The 23,094-nt window shown below is 45.8% G+C and overlaps 1 protein-coding gene across 1 annotated transcript; it reads left to right on the top strand.

Moving 5' to 3' along the window:
• Positions 1-605: 605 nt before the first annotated feature.
• epsti1 (epithelial stromal interaction 1) lies at positions 606-16,351 on the top strand. Its single transcript, XM_061088932.1, has 10 exons — positions 606-845; positions 2,069-2,127; positions 2,239-2,322; positions 2,412-2,485; positions 2,591-2,674; positions 4,942-5,015; positions 6,258-6,345; positions 11,767-11,822; positions 12,159-12,358; positions 15,127-16,351. Exons 1-10 carry the CDS (start codon positions 682-684, stop codon positions 15,270-15,272), a joined length of 1,029 nt encoding a protein of 342 aa, XP_060944915.1. The 5' UTR covers positions 606-681; the 3' UTR covers positions 15,273-16,351.
• The last annotated feature ends 6,743 nt before the right edge of the window (positions 16,352-23,094 follow it).

Raw genomic sequence — 23,094 nt, 5'->3', positions numbered from 1 at the left:
AAACTAAACTAAATCTGTAACTAATCAATTAATCTCCAGATATTCTTATAAAAATTGAATAATCTTCAAAACCAGAAAATGGTGTAAACTACTTCATTTAATTTCCTAGAGCTGAAAGTAAAAAACATTTTATTTTAAGTCATGTAAAAAACAGTGAGTTCTGATAATTGAAAAGAGACCAGAGTCTAAGCCATGTGATGGGATATTGATAATTATAATAACAATAATAAAATAAACACCTTAACTCAATGATGAGCAAAAGATCGTTTGAACCACACAAATATAAATATAAAAAGCCAGTAGAGAATTTCACAGTTCACCTGAAACCCTGAGAGTTCAGAGCGAGATGCTGCAAAACAACAACAACAACAACAACAACAACCATAACAAGCTGCTATGAGTTTGCATGTGTGGTAAAACAATACATTTAACATCCGACATGAGTTCCATGGTTAATATTTCATGTAGAGCAACAGGAAATAAAGGTTTATGTTTATGTTTGTGTGACTGTGCTTTTAATCTCCATCGTAACGAAACTGCTCCAATGGTTTTACTCCAGCAGGTGGCGCTGTTGCATTGATCTGTTATTGGCTGCAGTGGCAACACATGTATACATAAGAGCGAGGACATGTGTCATGAGTCAAAGATTCAAGCAGCTGCTGGACTGACAGAGTCTTCATCATGGATCCTTCTCGTCCTCCTGGTCCTCCTCGTCCTCCTCAGCTCAACTCCAGGAACAACCGTCTGACTGAGAGAGAAGAAGAAACATCTGCAAACAGCCAAACATCTGGAAATGCACAGATCAACGCAGCTGATCCCCCGGCAGCAGACAGACAGCCTCAATAGTGAGTGAACACTTTTTTATTTAATTAACAATATCAGGAGGTTTGATACAGAAACAGGTTTTGATGGTTTTTATTCATACTTTTGATTCTATAACTGATCTGAAGTTGTTATTTAATCTTTTCTCACAGATTTCTGTGGTTTTTCCCTCTTCTTCACTTTCACTTTCGTTTCCTGCGTTTCGAAACAGAAATGCTGCCTTCACTGGTTCCAGTAAATTTCAGAAGTTTGTCTCCTTTAAGTCTTCAGAGGTTTAACTTGAAATAAATCCCTTAAAAAAACACGTAGAAACAACAGTAATAAACAGGTTGATTGTTATATTTATATTCATGAACTCCTCCTCTCTCTCCCTCCTGCTGCGGTTTGAATCCAACTGAATAAACGAGTCAGATGTCACCTGAACGCATCATCATATTATCTATTAATACATCATTGAATAGACTAGCTGTCAGTTTCTCTTTCTCACTAGTAATGGATTGTAGAAAAAGACTCATATCAGATGTGTGAAATGAAAGTGAGGTGTTCTGTAGTGAATTCATATTGTTTGTCATTTTGACCCATGTGTGTAAAAGTGATGTAGAAATACCAAATGTATATTTGTTCGTAAAGTAAGAAAGGAAAAAGGAAAATAATGATTTGTGTTAATCAAAAACAAGATATTTAATGAATACTTAGAATATTAAATATTAAAACACATCTATTTCAAACATAGAGCAAAACTCCGCCCAGGCTTTTTATAGAACAACACTTTCATTCATCAATCAAAGGATCCCTTGTTGTCAGTTTACATGTTATGTAAAGTAAAGGTATTTTAACGTGAAGTTCATTCCTTCAGATTTACACCTGGTGGCTGTTTTAACTCACAGCATCCTTTAAACTGATCATATGTTATTTTCATGTTAATCATGTTAATCGTAATATAAAAAATACTTGAGTAAAGCAAAAATACTCCGTGCTGATACTTAGAATTTTTAAAAAACACTTAAACCAACACAAAAAAGCAAAGCTTGAATTCACACAGAACTGGAGTGAACACACCAGAGGTGGATCTATCACATTTTATTAGTTCCTGATCCAGTAAAATGCCCATTTAGGTAATTTCTTGTTCAAACAGATGTGTTCTTTAAAGTGATGGAGTAACTTTTAGTAAGTGACTAGTTTATTAGAATAACAGACAACTGACAGAGCAGCTCATTTAATAACTAATAATCTCTTTGTGTCTCAGCTCAACCGGATTCACCATGATCCCACCGAATCTCACTCGGCGGAGCGAGATGCAAACGGGTAGGGCTGACGATCCCCCTCCTGTATTATCATTATTATTATCATTATCATTCTGATCCTTGTACATTTTGGATTTTCCTTCACACCTCATGAAGCTTTTTGTTGTTTCAGTGGCTCAAAAAGGAGAAGAGACGCTTCAGAGGATGAAAGAGGCACGAAGAGTTCACAATGTGTCCGTGGTGCCAGCGGCGCTCGGTAAAACATCAGATTCACACGAGCATCCAACCATAAGCAGAACATCATATTCACTCTGATGTGGTTTGACCCGCTGTTTATCTCTAAAGGTGGAAGTGCAACGCTGGATGAAGTCAGACAGAAGCAGCAGTCGCAGTTAAGCAGCTCCAAAGTGAAGAAGAGGGTAAGAGCTTTATCAGATTCATATACATCAAATATAAATATCGAGCATAAATATTTGAGGGGAAATGTTTCAGGTCGTCACTTTAACAAAAGTTGTTGTTTCCAGGTGGAAAAGGGAGAGATGGATAGGAAGAAGAGACAAGATGAGGAGGAGGAGCTACAGAAGAAGAAAGATGAGGCGAGGAAGAAGGTGAGAAAAGAAACTGAAACGGAAAGAACACTTCATTTTTATAATTTCTTCTAATTTGAAACAAAAAGTTGAGTCGGACTCAAAGATGAACTGATTATAATTTGGAGGTCAAAGGTCAAGATCATCACCTGTTTATCAAAGGGAATTTAATGACGACCAGATTAGAATTTAAAAGTTAATGAATCAATTATATTTGATTTGGTTAGAGCCCATATTCACAAATCTGAATTTACAAGGTGTGACATTTCTCTGGAGGTCAAAGGTCACAGTGACCTCATATGAGTGAAAGAAATGCAGTGTTTCTAGATGAACATTATTATCTATGAAAATAAAGAATTGAACCCTTTTATAAAAATCACCCACTAAACATATTTCCATAACAGAGAACACACTTTGAGATGAAGTGATGATTTGCTCGGTTTGGCCGCCGCCCTCCAACGTGTTTCTGTTTCTGTCAGCTCGTGATTTCCTGTGTTTCACAAAGTGATTTCTGACGAAGCCCAGAGTCGCTCGTCAGGAACGAAGCGCTCTGGCCCGAGGGCTGAGGCTGCAGTGCATTCTGGGAAACTGTTAAAGGTTTGCACAAAGACAGTGAAGTCAGAAAAGGCATCGAGCAAAATAACGGGCAAAGAAATACAAATCAAAAGTCACAATATGATGCATTTGACTCAAGATAGTGACTCAAATCAATATCTACTCTGATAATTTCAACAATTCAATGTTTAAACTCAGTTAAATGTTTATAATCTAATAATATATATATTTTATAAAGAGGTGCTTCATCCTATCTGAGTAACAGCTTCTTCACTAACATGGACAGTTTATGGTTCTCACACCTTCGCTCGGGGAGAAGATGCAAACTCCACACAACACGGCCCAGTGAGCCGTCGGGTTCGAACCCAGGAGGCAGACCGCTGGACCACCGTGCCGCCACAACTCTATCCATGCATCCGTTATCTGAAGTGAAGTTGAGCTGGAGCTAATCCTCTCTGGTTCTGTGGGTCCTAACCTCAATCTAAATGTTTTATTCCCTGTGGGAGAATCACAAACTAACAGAGAAACATAGGCTCACATGTCAGGATTCGAACCGGAAACCTTCTTCTGGGAGGTGACAGACCACTGTTCCACCGTGCCACATGAACTCCATGAACTGGGCATGAAGTTTAACTCTTGGTCAGGATGTCCTTCCTGTTCAATGAGTCGACCGCAGCCACAGACGTTTTCCTTCACAGGTCAATGCTGCTGTGTTTTGAGCCTCAGGGCCACCGTACATGATGAACACACACAGTCCGACTCCTCTTAAAGAACAGGTGCACAATGCAAGTGGCCACTGCAACAAAACAACACAAAACTCCATCAAATGAAGAAACAAGACAATAGTTTTGCAGCATTAAAGACTTATAGTAAGAAAATGACCTAATTCCCTAAAGCAGAACCAGGTTTGTCCTCTAGATGTCAGTAGAGACAAGCATTTGTCTCACTCCAGCTTCATGAGGTTCCAAACTCAGCTCCTCACTCTGCTCTCAGACATGTTCTCCTCCACATCTGCCCCCCCCCCGATCCAGCGAGTAGATAGATGCATGCGAAGCAGACACTCGGTCGTGTCTATAGACCTGATCTCACTTCACGTGATCTAACTTCACCTGATCTAACTACACGTCTATACTCTTACTTCAGAGAGACGTTAAATCAACAGACTGAGGATCAGTGTTTAAACCATAAAGATGGAGCCATAAACTTCTTCATAATGAAAATTAGATTCAGATATAAAGATGTTTTCAGCAAATATCTGAAGTGACAGAGGAATGGAAACGGATGATTTAGTGACTAACATGTTTCATCATAACACGCAAATAGAAAAGAAGACGATTAGAACAGGTCCGTATTTTACAAGTAAATAATGTTTTTACATGTTGTAAAATGTATTTGACTATTATAATGAATTAATAGATGGTTATTATATAATTATTTAAGTGGGAATTGTTCACACTCGCACAAACTTCAGCTCATGTTATCATAAGTCGTGTTCTTTCATATCAGTTCGTCCTCCAACCAGAAGGTCGGTGGTTCGATCCCAACCTTCTTCATCTGTGTGTTAAAGTGTCCTTGTGTGAATGTGTGTGAAGTAGTGGACTTTTAAACGTGACTATTCCCACTGATCTGAGATGAATGTAGCATGGAGCATGTAGCATGTAGCGTGTTGGGAGAAGCAGCACACGCGTGACGCCTGCATGTGACGTGTCCCGTGTTCTGTGATGCGTTTGCAGGCCGAGCGCCATGAGGAGAGGGAGCGAGAGGAGGAGCAGAGGAGGAGGGAGCAGCTCCATCAGGATCACCTCAGGTCAGACCGGGATCAGGTTCACCTCTTCACTGTCACTGTGCGGTATTGGGTTGTTGTTGTGTTGCTCTGCAATGGATCTGAGCCACAGACGCAGCATCAGGTGACACTTTACAGAGGAAGCTCCTCCCCCCGACCTGCGATTATCAGCTCATCAAGCCGGGTTCCATGTTGGCAGCAAAATGAAAACAGTTTAATTTATTTGTGAAAACCTGAAGAAATGAAACCAGTGACATGAACCAGTTCAGCTTTAGTTCAACAGTCAAACTGGTTTGTTCATGAATAGTTTTATACAGTTTAATATTTATACAACACTTCTCTAGTCTGGATTCATACGTTCATACGCTGCTGCAGTTTCTCAATCACACATCCTTCATACTCTGCTACACAATGCCAGGGACCGGGGGGGGGGACACTTCAGCATGTGGACTGGGGTGAGACTGGGATCGAACACACGACCCTCTGGTTAGTGGACAACCCACTTTACCTCCTCAGCCACATTAGGTCATGGAAAAAGGACGAAAGTTGGTTGTTTAAAAAGTTTATTAAAACTGAATTTCTTTGCTTCTGACACAGATTTAGTTAGAAAGACAAAGTGGAGACATCTCACTCCTGAAGAGAAAACGTTACACAACTTACTTTCACGTGGAAACACTTCTTTGTGTTCTGTCTACACAAGTTATCGAAGCCAAATTCCACAACAGTGTTTTATTCTGCGTGTTTGAGTCTGAGGGAAATTGTTTGTCAAGTAGCATCTGTGGCTTCAAGATAAACACCAGCAGGAGACAGAGGAGGAGAAGGAGGAGGAGGAGGAGGAGAGGAGGAGGAGAGGAGGAGGAGGAGAGGAGGAGGAGGAGGAGGAGGAGGAGAGGAGAGGAGGAGAGGAGGAGAGGAGGAGGAGAGGAGAGGAGGAGGAGGAGGAGAGGAGGAGAGGAGAGGAGAAGGAGGAGGAGAAGAGGAGAGGAGGAGGAGAGGAGGAGGAGGAGGAGGAGGAGGAGGAGAGGACTAGAGGAAGAGGAAGAGGAGAGGAGGAGAGGAGGAGGAGGAGGAGACAGGAGTCTGTGAACCTGAGACAATGAAGACATTTAGAGACGGGACAGAGGAGATGGAGAGGGACACACAAACCTGCTCGACCTTGTGGGTCTGTGGAGGAAATGAATCCCCCCCCCCCTCATTATGTGTGTGTGTGTGTGTGTGTCTGTGTGTGTGTGTGTGTGTGTGTGTGCGTGTGTGTCTCCTCTGCAGGACGAATGGGAGTTTTCTGCAGAGGATTGATCGGGGGGGAACCCGGGATCCACCGGCGTCCAGCGGCGTCTCACACACGTCATCCAGAGTGAGTGTGTGTGTGTGTGTCTGTGTGTGTGTGTGTGTGTGTGTCTGTGTCTGTGTGTGTGTGTGTGTGTGTGTCTGTGTGTGTGTGTCTGTGTGTGTGTGTGTCTGTGTGTGTGTGTGTCTGTGTGTGTGTGTCTGTGTGTGTGTGTGTCTGTGTGTGTGTGTGTCTGTGTGTGTGCACTTGTATGTGCTTTCACATGTTTAGCTTGTACATGCTGTGCCCTCTCCTCCTCCTCCTCCTCTCCTGTCTCCTCTTCTTCCTCCTCTCCTGTCTCCTCCTCTCCTCCTCCTCTCCTCTCCTCCTCCTCCTCCTCCTCCTCTCCTGTCTCCTCCTCTCCTCCTCCTCTCCTCTCCTCTCCTCCTCCTCCTCCTCCTCCTCCTCCTCCTCCTCCTCCTCCTCCTCCTCCTCCTCCTTCTTCTCCTCCTCCTCTCCTCTGTCTCCTCCTCCTCCTCCTCCTCCTCCTCTCCTCCTCCTCCTCTCCTCTGTCTCCTCCTCCTCCTCTCATCCTCCTCCTCTCCTCCTCTCCTCCTCTCCTCCTCTCCTCCTCTCCTCCTCCTCCTCCTCCTCCTCTCATCCTCCTCCTCTCCTCTGTCTCCTCCTCCTCCTCTCATCCTCCTCCTCTCCTCCTCCTCCTCCTCTCATCCTCCTCCTCTCCTCCTCACACACACACACACACACACACACACACACACACACACACACACACACACACACAGTTCCCAGGGTTCGGTGCTGAGTGGCTTTGTGGGCGGAGCTTCACTCCGACACATCTGCGTCTCTGAGCTGTTTTCTGAGTAAATACCCTCGGGGGTGCAGAGTCTTCATCATCCAGGGCCGTGCTGGGATTGACCAGGGTCCCCGGGTGCCCCCCCCCCTTATCGTCCCCGGGTGGAGCCAGGAGCCCGACCCCCCCCGACCCCCCCCACCCGGCTCACAGTGGAGCGAAAGGAAGTCCAAACACACAGAGGAGTGGGACCTCTCCCTCTGCCTCTTAATGCGTCTGTCTTCTCCCGCTCTCCTTTTGTTTTCTCTACCTCCTTCTTCTCCTCTTTTCTCAGCCGCTCTCTTCCTCTCTCTCTCTCTCTCTCTCTCTCTCTCTCTCTCTCTCTCTCCGTCTGTTTGTCTTTTCCTGGGCGGGGCCGAGTGGACGGCTCGCAGAGTTCAAGGGACTTCCCAGAGTTCACCCTGAGACATGATGGGACGCAGCCCAGTGGAACAGACGTGACCAGTGAAAGCACCTGGAGGACGCCCAAGCTGCTCGCCAGCGGGTCACATGACCCCAACCCCCCCCCCTGGTCGACCCGGGCGCCCACTGTCCCGCGTTGTAAATAACCTTCCTCCCAATCACCTGGATAACAGGAATCTATCTTTAGCTGAGGAAACATTTATTAGAGAGCGTCGACAGCTTCTGTGTGATCGTGTCTGTGCTGCTCGTCTTCATCACGTCTCCATCACGTCTTCATCACGTCTTCATCACGTCTTCATCACGTCTTCATCACATCTTCATCACGTCTTCATCACGTCTTCATCACTTCCTGCTGCTGGTGAAAGTGCACACGCAGCTCAGAGGAAGCGCTTTCCTTTCGGGGGCTTTTCTCATTGTTGTGTGTTTCTCTCTCTCTCGCCCTCGCTCTCCCTCTCTCTCTCTCTCTCTCACACATGGACCTGATGCAAATCTGTCAGCAGGCGAGTGGAGAGAGAGAGAGGGGGGGTGGGGGGGAGTGGGGGGGAGACAGAGAGACAGAGAGAGAGCGAGGGTCAAGCTGTGGTGCAGGAAGAAAGGGAAAGCAGTTACAGTAATAAAGAAGTCTCTGTTTTATGGCGGGACACACACACACACACAGACACAGACACACACACACACACAGACACAGACACACACACAGACACAGACACACACACACACACAGACACAGACACACACACACACACACACACACAGACACACACACACAGACACACACACACACACACACACACACACACACACACACACAGACACACAGACACACACACACACACACACACACACACAGACACACACACACACACACAGACACACACACACACACACACACACACACACACACAGACACACACACAGACACACACACACACACACTAAATGAATGGGTTACAGACAGACAAACCCTCTCTGCCGCCTTCTTGTTTCACGTTGTCTCCTCTCGTCTTCTCCCAAGTGTCTCCACTTGTTTTCGTCTCATGTTTTCTTTTCTTTTCCTTTTCCTGTTCTGTCTTGTTTCATCTCCCCTCATTTATCTCCTCTCCTGCTTCCTCTCTTTCTTCCTTTCCTCTCCTTCTTCCTTTCCTTTCGTCTCCTCATGTCTCCTATCCTTCTTCCTCTACTCTTGTCTCCTTTCCCTCTTCTCCTCTTGTCTCCTAGTCTCATCCTCTCCTCTCCTTCATGTCTCCTCTCGTCTCCTCTTGTCTCCTGTCTCCTCCTTCGCCTCTCCTCATCATCTCCTCTCTTTCATGACTCCTCCTCTCCTGATGTCCTCCTATCCCCCTCTCCTCTCCTCTCCTCTCCTCTCCTCTCCTCTCCTCTCCTCTCCTCTCCTCTCCTCTCCTCTCCTCTCCTCTCCTCTCCTCTCCTCTCCTCCTCCTCCTTTCCTCCTCTCCTCCTCCTCTCCTCCTCTCCTCCTCTCCACCTCCTCCTCTCCTCCTCATCTCCTCTCATTCATGACTCCTCCTCTCCTGATGTCCTCCTATCCCCCTCTCCTCTCCTCTCCTCCTCTCCTCCTCTCCTCCTCCCCTCTCATCTCCTCCTCTCCACCTCTTCCTCCTCTCCTCTCTCCTCTCCTCCTCTCCTCTCTCCTCTCTCATCTCCTCCTCTCCTCCTCACCTCCTCTCCTCTCTCCTCTCCTCTCTCCTCCTCTCTCCTCCTCACCTCTCTCCTCTCCTCTCTCCTCCTCCTCCTCCTCACCTCCTCCTCCTCCTCCTCCTCCTCCTCCTCCTCCTCCTCCTCCTCCTCCTCCTCCTCCTCCTCCTCTCCTCTCCTTCATGTCCCCTCTCGTCTCCTCTGTCTCCTCTCCCTCATCTCTCCTGTCTCCTCTCCTCCTCCTCTCCTCCTTCGCCTCTCCTCCTCATCTCCTCTCATTCATGACTCCTCCTCTCCTGATGTCCTCCTATCCCCCTCTCCTCTCCTCCTCCTCCTCCTCCTCTCCTCCTCCCCTATCATCTCCTCCTCTCCACCTCTTCCTCCTCTCCTACTCTCCACCTCTCCTCTTCTTCCTCTCCTCCTCTCCTCTCTCCTCTCCTCCTCTCCTCTCTCCTCCTCTCCTCTCTCCTCTCTCCTCTCTCCTCTCTCCTCTCTCCTCTCTCCTCTCTCCTCTCTCCTCTCTCCTCTCCTCCTCACCTCCTCTCCTCTCCTCCTCTCCTCCTCTCCTCCTCTCCTCCTCTCCTCCTCTCCTCCTCTCCTCCTCCTCTACCTCTCTCCTCTCCTCTCCTCCTCTCCTCCTCTCCTCCTCTCCTCCTCTCCTCCTCTCCTCCTCTCCTCCTCCTCTTCTCCTCCTCTCCTCCTCCTCCTCTCCTACTCATCCTCCTCCTCCTCCTCCTCCTCCTCCTCCTCCTCCTCCTCCTCCTCCTCCTCCTCCTCCTCCTCCTCCTCCTCCTCCTCCTCATCTCCTCCTCACCTCCTCTCCTCTCTCCTCCTCCTCTCCTCTCCCTCATCTCTCCTCTCCTCCTCCTCTACCTCTCTCCTCTCCTCTCCTTCATGTCTCCTCCTCCTCTCCTCCTCCTCTCCTCTTCCTCTGTCTCCTCACCTCCTCTCCTCCTCCTCCTGCTCCTCCTCTCCTCCTCCTCCTGCTCCCCTCCTCCTCCTCCTCCTCCTCTCCTCCTCCTCTCCTCTCTTCCTCCTCTCAGATCAGGAGATGAAAGCTTGTGGCCTCAGAGCAGCAGAAGTCAAACGTCTTCATGTGGTTTTGAGCCGGACTCTGGGATCTGTTGTTCTTTCAGCAGCGGCTCCATGAGAGAGATTGATCTCTCCTTCACTTCCTCTATTTGTGGGCGTGTGCGGTGTGTGTATATGTGTGTGTGTGGTGTGTATATGTGTGTGTGTTAGTGGGAGACTTGCAGCTTTGATGGGAGCAGTACAGAAGTTGTATGTGTTCCTTCTTCCTCTTGTGCCATCTTAAACAACCACTTCCTCTCAGGTCAGGAGAACAGTGTGAGGAGGATGGAGGCTGGTGGAGGTGAAGGTTAAGGAGAGGACCTTTATTCTGAAAAGGAGGAAAAATAACATTTTCATGTTTCTTTTCACCTAATCAAACTTGTAAACAGGAAGAGACAGAAAATAACATTTTCCACTTCCCTGCTCAGATTCTCTTGTTTGTCCTTCGTGCTCCTGATGGTTTTTTTAAATTCCACGTTCCAGCTTCACGGTGGAATTTTAAGTCCAGAGGTTGTTTACGTTTGGTGTTACTCATCAAAACAGATCGTGTGAATCCTGACAAACAACCTGATGCATCAAGTCTTTTTCGAATCACGGTGATTATTCATACGCTTGAAGTCTTCTTCACTGCAGACCAGAGGAAGAGTTTGTTTACGTGCTCGACACAAACTCATGCATGAACAATGTGTAACACTAACACAACAGGTTAACAGGTGTTCTGATGAGTTTGTGTTGGAAATGACCACGTTGTGCCGGGCGCGGCCGCTGGCCTCTCCACAGGAAGCTCAACACACAGTGAGCAATATAAATAATCATAATTGTTCCATGACTGAGGAGTCAACGTTTCAAACAAACTGATCTTCACCAGTAAAACAGGTTTTTACACAATTTAAAGTTATAAACTGTACGTTACATCACGTGTAAAACACAAAGTGATTATGAGAACAGTGAAACTAATGCACGGATCTTTGATAGATAAAAAAAGTCAGTTAATTTTTAATATACACATCAAAGAGCAGAGAAACGACAGGTTCCATTAAACAGCTTCTCTATCAGGACTGAAGTGGCTCAGTTATGTATTTACACTTCTCCTGATAAAGACCTGTACAGTTTATACTGATAAGATTCTATACGTCCTTTCTTTTCTTTTTTTTTTTAAACTCTTTATTTACAGATCATTTTCATCTTTTAGTACAGGGAGAACAAAAGACAAATACAAAACATTGAACAATTACCAAAATTCAAGGTCCAGGGGTGATCAATAAATCCAAAAGACAAAGTATCAAACCCAGTACGTGCATACAGTCTCACTCATTGGCCAAGTAGGCTTGCCATTTCTGCCATCGTTTTTCACCTAAGTCTTTTTGGAGTCTGACTGAATAAGTCATTTGCTCTAGTACATGTAGTTGTTTTACAATATTAACAAAAGAGTCTGTAGTGGGAGCGTTTTTCTGGAGCCAACACGTCCTTTCTTTTCTAACGTGGTTTGATTCCTGTTCTGTTTTTGTCAGATTGCAGCTGCAGCGAGTCAGAACAGTGGGAGAGACCTGCACCTGGAACACAAGAGGTAGGAACTTTTAAATTTAATATTAAATCAGGTTCTGGTTCCAACTTAGCATCAAACGCAGAAGTGAACCTGAGACTCTGTTTGATGGAAACGTTGAAACGTCCGAGCTATAAACTCAAGCCAATGAGATGAATCGTTTGTTTTGTTCATCCTGTTGGAATAAAACTTAAATAAGTCTGTGAGCACTTAACTGTCTCGGTGGACACAGAAGTTTTAAAACGTTCTCAAACATCCTGCTCAGGCCGGGTCGGAGCCTGTCAGCACGTCAGGTTCTAAAGTTCCACGTTCGCTCCTTTCACGTGAACCTTGTTTCTCTGATTCATTTTATTTTGACAGGGTGAACTCGGCCTTCCTGGACGACCTCCAGGGTCGAGGCGTCGGGAGCCAGGGAGAGAGGGCGGGCGTCCCGGGGGCCGAGTGGTACGGGTCGGCCTCGAAGGATCTCAAAGACGAGCCGTCCACATCCACCGGACAACAAGCCGCCCCCCCCACTCACCTGAAACCAGATCCAGACCAGAGCTGGACACAGGAAGCTGGTGAGCCCAGAGCGTGAACACCCCTCCCTCCTGCTTCTCACGCCTTTTTTTCTTCTTGGTGCGGCTAAGCGCTGGTTAACCGAACTTAAATCAGACATGACAGAGCTGCCCACCTCGTGCTTTCTCAGAACTCTGTGATTGTCTTGTTTAGTCTGCGTTAAATCAAAAGCTTTACGTGCTGCAGGAACGCAGACAGGAAGTGCTGCGTGGTACGAAGTGTCACTGTCGCTGCCGGCGTTTAAATCCTGCTGTGACTTGCAGTTTGTGGGAAATGTCAGCGTGAGTAAGGAAGTCGTTTCCTCTGCACTGAGCACAAATCAAACAGTGAAGTGTGAGTTTGTAAAGACGAGGCCGAGCGTGTGAGTCGAAGAGGAAAGTTCAGATCAGCAGTGATGAACCAGGAAGCGACCGACAGACTTCTGCAGCCGAGACTGAGAAACCATCGCCCTTATGTAGGGTTGCAAAATTCCGGGAATATTCAAAGTTGGAAACTTTCCGTGGGAATTAATGATAATATAGGGGAATTAACGGGGATTAACGGGAATAAACTGGAAATGTTGTGGGTAATTTATACTAACTGTATTTACTTTGTCATATACAGACATAAATATAAACATTTTGTTGTGTCATAGGCTGATTTGAGCCCTGAGGAAACTTTGGGCACTTGACTATATGCTTCTGCATCGTTGTGTCATTCTTAACATAGGTCTTTGCACAGTATTTGTAAATGTACACAGCCTTTCCTTCTACATTGGATGAGGTGAAATGTCTCCACACATGAGAGAGTGCACGTGGCATTGTTCTGTAGAATAAGATGAGAACAAAGTTTGTAAAAAAACACTAATGCAATGCCAGAGATATAAATAGTTAGCCAAACAATTGGAATCGTCTGTAAACATATTTTACAAATGATGGATAAATGAATGGAAATAGTCTAGATGAACAGATGAACAATCCTCAATCAGCATGCTAATATATTTTCCCAGTAATATCATGGAAACTTACCTGACTAGTCCTTCACTCTACAGCAGGCCTCAATAGTCCTGCTGTAGAGTGAAGCATGCTGGGAGTTATCTGTGCATGTGATGGAAGAATGCACAGTGGAGGCTTGAAACTCAACGTTCCATACATCTTTAAAATAGAGTTTTGAATGATGTTTTTATTGCTCAGCGTTTAATTTGCGTATTTTTTTTTTTTCAAAATTCCCAAAATTCCCGAGCTAAAGTTCCCATGGAAAGTTTCCGGAAAGTTTCCGGAAATTTACCGGAAACTTTCCACCCCTTTGCAACCCTACCCTTATGTAATGAGCCTGCTCTGACAGCGGGTGAGATACCTGACTCGCTGCCAAGCACCTTGGAATACCTGCCAGTCACCGGGCCGGAGAGAACACAGAATCCAGAGCGTCACGTTCATCACCTCCTGAATGTGAAGCTTCTCCTGCGGCTGCATGTGAGAGCACGTTCAGGAACCATATCCCTCATATCAGACATTGTTCACTTCAACAGACGAGGTTTCAATTAATACCTGGAGGGATGAAACCAACCAACTATCATTTCACTGTAAAGATTCAGTTCACAGTGACAAAGAAGAGTGAGAAGTAAGAAATCCTCTTTTAGTTGTATTCACCTGGTGGATTGTTTCTGTGTCGATGTTGCAATTAAATTAAAAACCGGTTATTTAATCGTTGAACTCGGTGCTCCAGCAGTTCCTCGATTACCTGGCTGTAGATTTCACCAGAGTGAGGTTAGACCTGAAATACCCCCGAGCCGCTCAGAGCTCCAGGTCCTGGCTCGGCTCGGCTCGGCTGGTCGGGATCCCACAACCTTCTGACTCCACGCTGGGCTGCGGGCCCCAGTCTGTAGATCAGGTCCTTCCTGGTCTCTCATTACCTGTCCGAGCCAAACTCCTGTCCGGTGAACCTGGAAGAACCACTACCGGGAGTCTGATCCCCGGCGGTGAATGACTGCAGACTTCCACTTTTCTCCTTCTCGTCTTTAAGTGCATTTTCATCCAAATAGCTGAGGACAGAGCGTTTCGAGGATTTCCCTCTCAGCCTCTGGTGACGACACAATTTGTGTTATTTGCACAAATTGTACAAAGTTCACAGAAAAGTGCATTGTGCTATAACAATAAACCGTCTTGCAGCAGAGTCCATGTGGGAACGATGAAGTATTAAAGCTGTAAATAGCAACGATGATCGGACCTGCACACCATGAAGGTCCCGAACCTTCCCTGTGTCCAGCAGCTGCAGATATCTTCAGACTGGGACTCGTGAAGTTTCAAATTATAAGAACTTCCTGTTTCCTTTTGAGGCGACGCTACGGACACGCCCATCAACGAAAACCTTTAATCGTTTAATAACCTTTCGTTGTGGACGTCTCTAGATCCTGAACACCAGGTCGATCTGATGACTGCTCTCAGATCAGTCTTTGGCTGTGAATCAGAAAAAATGACCACTAACTTAAAACTGTGCGACTTCCTCTTGGCTGTAAAACAAAGAACTTACTCCAGGTCATGAACACAAGCTTTGACGAAACCCCAATCTTTAATAACTTCTCATCTCTTGTTTGTGCTCAGATTGTTTTTGTGCCTTTGAGGGAAACGTGATGAGGGAAATGTTCATTTAGCCAAACGTTCATTTTCACCATGAGAACTGAGCTTTTGTGAGATTTCAATCAATCCGGTTAATTAGGAAGAAAATGTCATATTTATTGCAAAGTCGTCGCAGAGCTCTAATACACTGTCTCTATTTCCTGTTTGTTTTCCAGACCAGTATCCAGACTACGACTGGGCCCTGCTGAAGCTGGGGAACATCTTTCCTAACTACGACAAAGACGTCCTGAGAGACGTCCTCCACCAGGTCCACGGAGACTTCGAGCAGGCCGTCACGATGCTGGTCTGCACGTTGACTTGAGTTTCATGCTCCTCCAATGGGACGACTCTATCTATACTGGGTTTGGTGGTTCGGGAGTTGCAGCAAATAGAATGTGTAATCAGCGTTGTGACGTTAGAGGAAATGTAGAAACGGGTGATGGATGAAATCAACTGCAGGACGTGCACCTACAGAGGAATGTGTTTGTGATTATGCTATTAATCACCGAGTGGTTGTATCTGTCTGCTCCAGTGACTCATGTTGGGACGCGGCCCTGAACTGGAGCCGATGAGCGTTTTCACCAGTTTAGCTGAAGGTCATCGCCGTGACTCATCAGCTTCAGATCATATTTTGGGTTTCTTAATTAAATCAGTGTGTGCAGATGGAAAAATGCTCGACCCAAACACATGATGTCTTTTGTTTGTTTTATAATCAGAGTCACATGTGATGCATCTGTAGCAGGATTCCTCAGGAAAAGCACAGATTCAAATTCAAATACGATTTTACCTTGAAGGATTAGAGTCAGTTCCCAGGCTGCACACGACGACCTTTTCAAACTAAAACGATCTCTTCTTGAGGCTACTCGTCAGTTTTTAAACTGAACCGGGTCCAGTGACGTCTCCTAACTTTGATCTCGTGGTCGCCGGACGTCTCCGTAGCAGAGGTCATGTGTCTCCAATCGGAAACGTCTCCGTTAGGATGTGGATCAAGTCATAAAAACCTCGGAGGACGTCCATAAAACACCCGTCTGTGAAATCCTGCTGTTTCAGTCCGTCTGGTCACTGATAACAGCCGGGTGGGGTTTCCAGGTGGGACACGAGCTGCGGCCGGAGCTAAAAACAGCAGCTTGGTAACTAGGCTGAGTGGAGCAGCAGAGATGTTATCACCTGACCGAGGCTACAGAGAACAAAGGGTGGTGCTCTCCACACGGGGGACCGACAAAATCCCCTTCTCTCTTCTGTAGCATGAAGTCATTCAGGGAGCGATTCAGGGCTGATGTCATCCAGAGAGTTTCTGAACTCAGTTCTGCACACGCGAGGACTTCAGATAATAAAACTCACAAACATCTCCTACGTGTTAAATGTTATTTTCTTTGAATAAACTTTGGATTGTGTGCAGCACCTTTGTCTCTGTTTTAAGTTTTTTAAATATTTCTTTCCAGGAAATTACTGTAGAAATTATAAAGAAGAACACAGAGCTGTAGATTTTAGCATTAAGATATTTTCTACATTAACAGCCTTTAGGGAAAATGTGATATTAATAAGTTAAAGGAAAGATTTGTGAACCCACTTTCCCTCAGACAAACCAGAGGAGCTAAGAGTTTAACCTGGAAATACCAACATTAATCTGTTCTTTCCCTCAGATGGATTCATTTATTAGATTCAGTTACTGGTAAAGATATTTTTGAAGTTTGCATCGAGCCAGGCTAACAGTTCCCCTCTGCTTCCAGTGTTTATGCTAAGCTAACCACCTCCTGGCTCCGGCTCCTTCCTTGGATAAAACTTTCTACAATTGCAATATTGTGTTTGTAAAGTCGAGTTAATCCCACATCACATCGGATTACATTGTGGCCACAGACAAACTCATTTTAAAAAACCTCTAATGTGATAATGTGATGTTGTCGTATCATGCTGCGGTTTGTGGAAGAATAGTTTTGGGAGGAATAGATTTAATTGTGTTGCTTAAAGTAAATCAAAAGGAAGATTAGCTGAGAGTAAATGTTGAGATTAGGCCTTAATCTGCAGTGTTTGTGTAAGAATGTGTGTTTTTCACCTTGTGTGTGCGACACTACACAATAAACAGGAAACCCCCCCCCGACCCGACCTGGTTGTGTTTTCATGTGTGTGGGCAGCGATGCACGGCGAGGTGGGGACGAGCTACACGACGAGACGCCGGCGTGGGAACGAATCCCCCCCGGGCTGGAGGATCTCTTACAGGGCGTCTCCCCCCCCCCTCTCTCTCTTACAGGGCGGCTCGGCCTCATCGGAGGGAAACCGCTCTGAGAGCCGTCGGTTCCAGGAAGCAGGTTTCACTCGTTTATCTGGACCAGAGCATGAAATCCCCTCGGATGCTTCTCATGGGCTGAACTCTCGTTGCTTCACCACACAACTCGCTCAACCTGCTCCTGGGAAAAAGTCCCAAACCGGTCTGAGAGCTGCAGGGTCGTGAAGGTCAAAGGTCGAAGATGAAACTGGTTCCATGACACAATGCACACGTCTGTAAAGTGCTATGTTAGATTTAAAAGTTTTTACGTTTATTTGATCTATTCACAGATATATTTCATGCATTTCACTCTAAACAGAACTTTAAAAAGACATGAAGAGTTACATCATGATCCTGCAGAAGAACTCTGGTATATTTCACCCCCACCTCTCCATGGGCGGATCATCAGATGAAACTCCGGCCACACCACAGGACGCAGCTTCCTGCTCCAGACACGGAGACAACCTACGTGAGGAGCACACGGTGGTGGAGACCAAACTCAGAGCAACATTTAATGGTTTTATCCTTCAGCTGTAAACTAATGAAGCAGAACTCAAAGTCAGAAGATGTTAAACAGGCTCATAGAACCTGAGCTCCACCTCCTCTCCTAACGACATGTTGACGCCGCTAGTTTCTCTCAAACTCTTTCCTCAAACATTGTTCTGTAAACATCTTATAATAACTCAAACTAAAATTAAAATACGTGTCTTTTGAAGTTACTCGTGTCCAATCAGCGTCTCCTTCAATCAGTGAAACGTTTACTTTATCCAGAATTAGGTTTAGTCGACTCATACCTCGACCACAGTCATCACAGACCAAAACAAATCCCGAACCTGTATTAGTCATTCTGGAATCCTTTGAAAAATGACCTAGTTTGGTCAGAAGGTGAATGTCAACGTTGTTCCTGCTCACGGACCGAAGACCAGGAGGAACCAGGAGGTTCGGTCCAGCAGGAGGAACCAGGAGGAACCAGGAGGGAACCAGGAGGGAACCAGGAGGAACCAGGAGGAACCAGGAGGTTTGATCCAGCAGGAGGAACCAGGAGGAACCAGGAGGAACCAGGAGGGAACCAGGAGGGAACCAGGAGGAACCAGGAGGAACCAGGAGGTTTGATCCAGCAGGAGGAACCAGGAGGAACCAGGAGGAACCAGGAGGGAACCAGGAGGGAACCAGGAGGAACCAGGAGGAACCAGGAGGTTTGATCCAGCAGGAGGAACCAGGAGGTTCGGTCCAGCAGGAGGAACCAGGAGGTTCGATCCAGCAGGAGGAACCAGGAGGAACCAGGAGGAACCAGGAGGAACCAGGAGGTTCGATCCACCAGGAGGAACCAGGAGGTTCGGTCCAGCAGGAGGAACCAGGAGGTTCGGTCCAGCAGGAGGAACCAGGAGGAACCAGGAGGTTCAGTCCAGCAGGAGGAACCAGGAGGAACAAGGTGGTTTGATCCAGCAGGAGGAACCAGGAGGTGTGGCCCAGCAGGAGGAGGAGAGGAGGAACCAGGAGGAACCAGGAGGTTTGGTCCAGCAGGAGGAGGAGAGGAGGAACCAGGAGGAACCAGGAGGTCGAGCAGAAGGAGGAGAGGAGGAACCAGGAGGAACCAGGAGGAACCAAGAGGTTTGATCCAGCAGGAGGAACCAGGAGGAACCAGGAGGAACCAGGAGGAACCAGGAGGTTCGGTCCAGCATGAGGAACCAGGAGGTTCGGTTCAGCAGGAGGAACCAGGAGGAACCAGGAGGAACCAGGAGGTTTGGTCCAGCAGGAGGAGGAGAGGAGGAACCAGGAGGAACCAGGAGGTCGAGCAGGAGGAGGAGAGGAGGAACCAGGAGGAACCAGGAGGAACCAGGAGGAACCAGGAGGAACCAGGAGGAACCAGGAGGTCTGATCCAGCATGAGGAGGAGAGGAGGAAGGGTGCAGGTGCAGGAGGAGAACGATTCTTTCCCAGAGCTTCAAAGTAAAGCGGTTAACACCCAAACTGCACAAAACAAACACACACAAGTACCACACTGACACACACTCGGGGGCAGACACACACCCACATCCCTCCCGGGGGGGGGGGGCTGCTCACCGGCATTATTCTTGAACTGAGATGAGTCACAGCGAACAGGAAGAGAAGCGTTTTCACTCTCATGCTAATGTTCTCCATGCAGGTCTTCCGTTTCCGCCTGCTGGCCACTAGGTGTGTGTGTGTCAGTGTGTGTGTGTGTGTGTGTGTGTCTGTGTGTGTGTGTGTGTGTGTGTGTGCATGATGGACTCCAGTGAGATCAAATGAAAGTGGGATTTGTTTAAACTCTCAGGCTGGAGCTTGTGTTCTTTACCTCCACTCGGCCTCACAGCTGCAACAACCTTCTCAGCGTCTCTGATCCTCCAGAGAAGACAAACACTTTAGAGTCCTGGTTGAATCTGTGTGAGTCTCAGACAGATTCTGAAACCAGGGTCCGGGCCTCAGGCAGGTGAGAGTCTGCACGACCACAACACAACTGGAAATCCTGTCGAGACGATTCATTGTGTTTCTTCCAGGTTGTTGTTCTGCGTCTCTTTGTGATTCTGCATCAATGTGTGTTTGATTTGTGTCTGTTTGTAGTCGTTTCCTGTGCCTTTGTGATCATTTTGTGTCATCTTGTGTGCTTTTTTGTCATCGTTTTGAATGAATAGGTTGATTTGGGTCTGTTTGGTCATTTTATGTGTTTCTTTGTGGTTATTGTGTGTCTGTGCGTTATTGTTATTGTCAATCTGATCTATATGTGTTTGTATTTAATGATCATTTGTGTTTTTTGTTAATTTTTTGTTTGTTTTACATCCTGAACGGGTCATTTTGTGTCTGTGTTGGTTCTGTGTGTTTTTATCAAGTCTTTTAAATAAATGTGTAGTTTAATTGTGGTCACTTTGTGTCTTAAGGGTTGTTTTGTGTCTTTCTAAGTGTCTCTCTAAAGGTTTACTCTCCTTATGGTCATTTTGTGCAGCTTTATAGTTGCTTTGTGTCCATTTGTTCTCCTTTTGTGGTCTTTTCTGATTTTGAAATAATAAATAATAATACCTCATCTCAAACAGAAGCTGTGGTCCAGCTCTGCCCTGACCTCTCGACCCTTGAGCCCGGTGGTTCAGGTTGTTAATCCCTGGTTTGATTCCTCAGACTCTCACTGCAGCTACATCATCAGCTGCAGACTTTTATTTGTGTAATTGTCGATGTTAAAGTCTCGGGACCACCCAACGTTTTTTTTCCTGAGGATGAGCTGTCCCTCTAGAGGCGTCCATTACCTCAGCATATGACACACACACACAGACACACACACACACACACACAGACACACACAGGCCCACAAACAGTTGTGCGTTGAGTTGGGGGATTCCCAGTGGGTGGTTCATAGTCAGAATGAGGTCACTTCATTCTGTAGTGATACACACACACACCCCAAAACTTCTGGGTGAAAATTACAGTAAAGTTTCTCGGTTTCAGAAACACTCGTCTGTCACGCAACTCTGGAGATTATTAAATACTGGTTTGAAAAAAAGCACAAAGCAAAATCTTGATTAGTCGGAAATCACCTCCTTTTGTTTTTTATAGCTCCGGAGATGAGTTATTTGAATTCTGGATTCGGTTATGATGCCAGCTCGTGCATGAGCAGTGATATGAAGTAATAAGAACTCTTCCAGTCGTGTTCCTCTGCAGCCGGGAGGACGATAACATCTGAGCGGCTTCACAGTTAACAACTGATTCTTATCTGAAGCTGTAAAAAGAATTAGAAGAAAGAAAGAAGGATCCATGTTTTATGATGTGAAGCTGAAAGGAAGATGAATCAAACATCTCTGAACAAATAAAGATAAGAAGCAATAATAAGAACTTCTTGTGTTTGGTCCAAAAGTCTGAATTTAACGTGTTTTCACTCTGCAAAGGATTTTCTGGTCGGACTAAAGTTTGCTCCATTTGTCCGAGGAAACTTTCACACCTGATATTTTGGTTTAAGTAAAGTAGTTCCATGTTAAAGCACTTTTTTAATCTTCACTACAAACCAAACCAGATCCAGACTCTGCTTCACGCTCGGGGTATTTCAAGGTGCTTTCCGCTGAATGTTAAGAATGATAACAACGGTGCATTCTTTCCATACGTTGGAATTTTGCAGAAAAGTTTCCACAGTTTTCAGGAGATCGGCCAAGTTTCCGCTGTTCAGCCGTGAAGTGACAGCATCAAACCGTCTGTAGTTTAAAGATGTTTTTGAAGACTTTGTGTACGACACAGATAAATAATAAAAATACTTCAGAGCCATTCAGGTAAATGTGTAATGTGTGTGAGATGTTAGTTGCTGGTGTGAGGAGAACAGAACCTGATGCTTCACTCTGCAGATACATCATTATGTTTTATGTGCTGAGGTCATTAAGTTTTATGTGTAGATATATCAAACACCGTGTGTGAGACATGAGCAACAACACAGAGACGTGAACACAGTTTCATTCTGGTGCTCAAGAGAAAATGATCACACAAATACACACACACACACACACACACATTCTTTCTAGGAACCTCTTAAATGTGTCAACTGTAATTTTCCAACACGTTGAACACCACAGGCAGAATAACAGTGACCTCCATCGCGGTGACAGGAATCTCACAGACGGATATTTCAAAACTTCAACACATCATGAAACCAGAACTATTCTGCAGGGTCAGCGAGAAGGAAACACGAGTTTCTGTGAATCGCTTGGACGAGTTCTTTAAATCACCTCCAAGGCGTGAAGCGCTCGGCTGACTCTGGCCTGACGTCCAATCAGCTTCAGGCTGTTTCTGCATCCAGGAGACGAGAGAGGGACACTGAGCCTCCGGGTGCTTCGGGGTTTAGACAGCACCCTGCACGCTGCTCTTAGACTTTACATACAGATAGGGGGGGGGGGGGGGGCGACGTGGTGAGACGTCTGCAGCAAGTGTCATAAAACACGTCCTGCAGCGAGGAACCAGAACCCAGTTCACCTCAGAGGGAAGCAGCTTATTCCTGGAAATCACTTAAAAATGCACATGATGAATGCAAGCATGCAATGTGCATACAGAGACATTCCTGCTTTTACTTTATATCACCACACACACACACACACACACACACACACACACACACACACACACACACACACACACACACACACACACACACCATATGCAGTCAGAAACAATGTCCAACCACAGCTGAGTCACTTGACTTCCTGAGGGAAACTGGCTCCACAAGAAGGTTAGAGGAGGAACACCTCAAGTGGCCGAGGGCGCTGACAGCAACACACGTCCTGTGCAGCGTTCCCACAGACTCACAATCCTGTGCTGGCACACACTTCCTACTCATCACAAAAAGCCCATACGTTATCAGAGGGGACATTCAGCCGGGGGGGACGTGACAGAAAGATTCTTCAGCCGCTTAACAAGTAGAAAGAACAGAGAAGGTCCAGAGGAGCTGATGTGAGACGACAGGAAACATCTGCAGGAGTCATGAATTTGGACAAATTGCACAGTTACATAACTTTAAGCTTTATTTTGCACATATATAAAACCAGCCTATTTTTAATTGTACCAGGATTTTCAATTTTATCTTATTTATCTTTGAATTTGTTGCTATTTTTATTTCTTGTGAAATGTTTTCCTTTGCGCTGCTTCTTCTTATCTAATATCTTATGGATAGACAGCGTAAAAAAGGTCTTGAATATGAAACAGATTTATTAAAAGATGGGCACCAACAACAAAACTAATATATTATCATCCATTTTTCTGTTTCTTTTGAATCTTATTTATACACAGATATCTTTTATTTCCTTTTATTCGTCATGACCTGTAACAGAAATGTAAGAATACAAATCTGATTTACTAGAAAGAGAGCAAGAGAAGCGGTGATGGGTACGGTTATACATCTT

This window comes from Limanda limanda, chromosome 16, assembly GCF_963576545.1.
Source record: "Limanda limanda chromosome 16, fLimLim1.1, whole genome shotgun sequence".
Classification (NCBI taxonomy): Eukaryota; Metazoa; Chordata; class Actinopteri; order Pleuronectiformes; family Pleuronectidae; genus Limanda; species Limanda limanda.
This window is presented reverse-complemented; position numbering and strand designations above follow the sequence as displayed.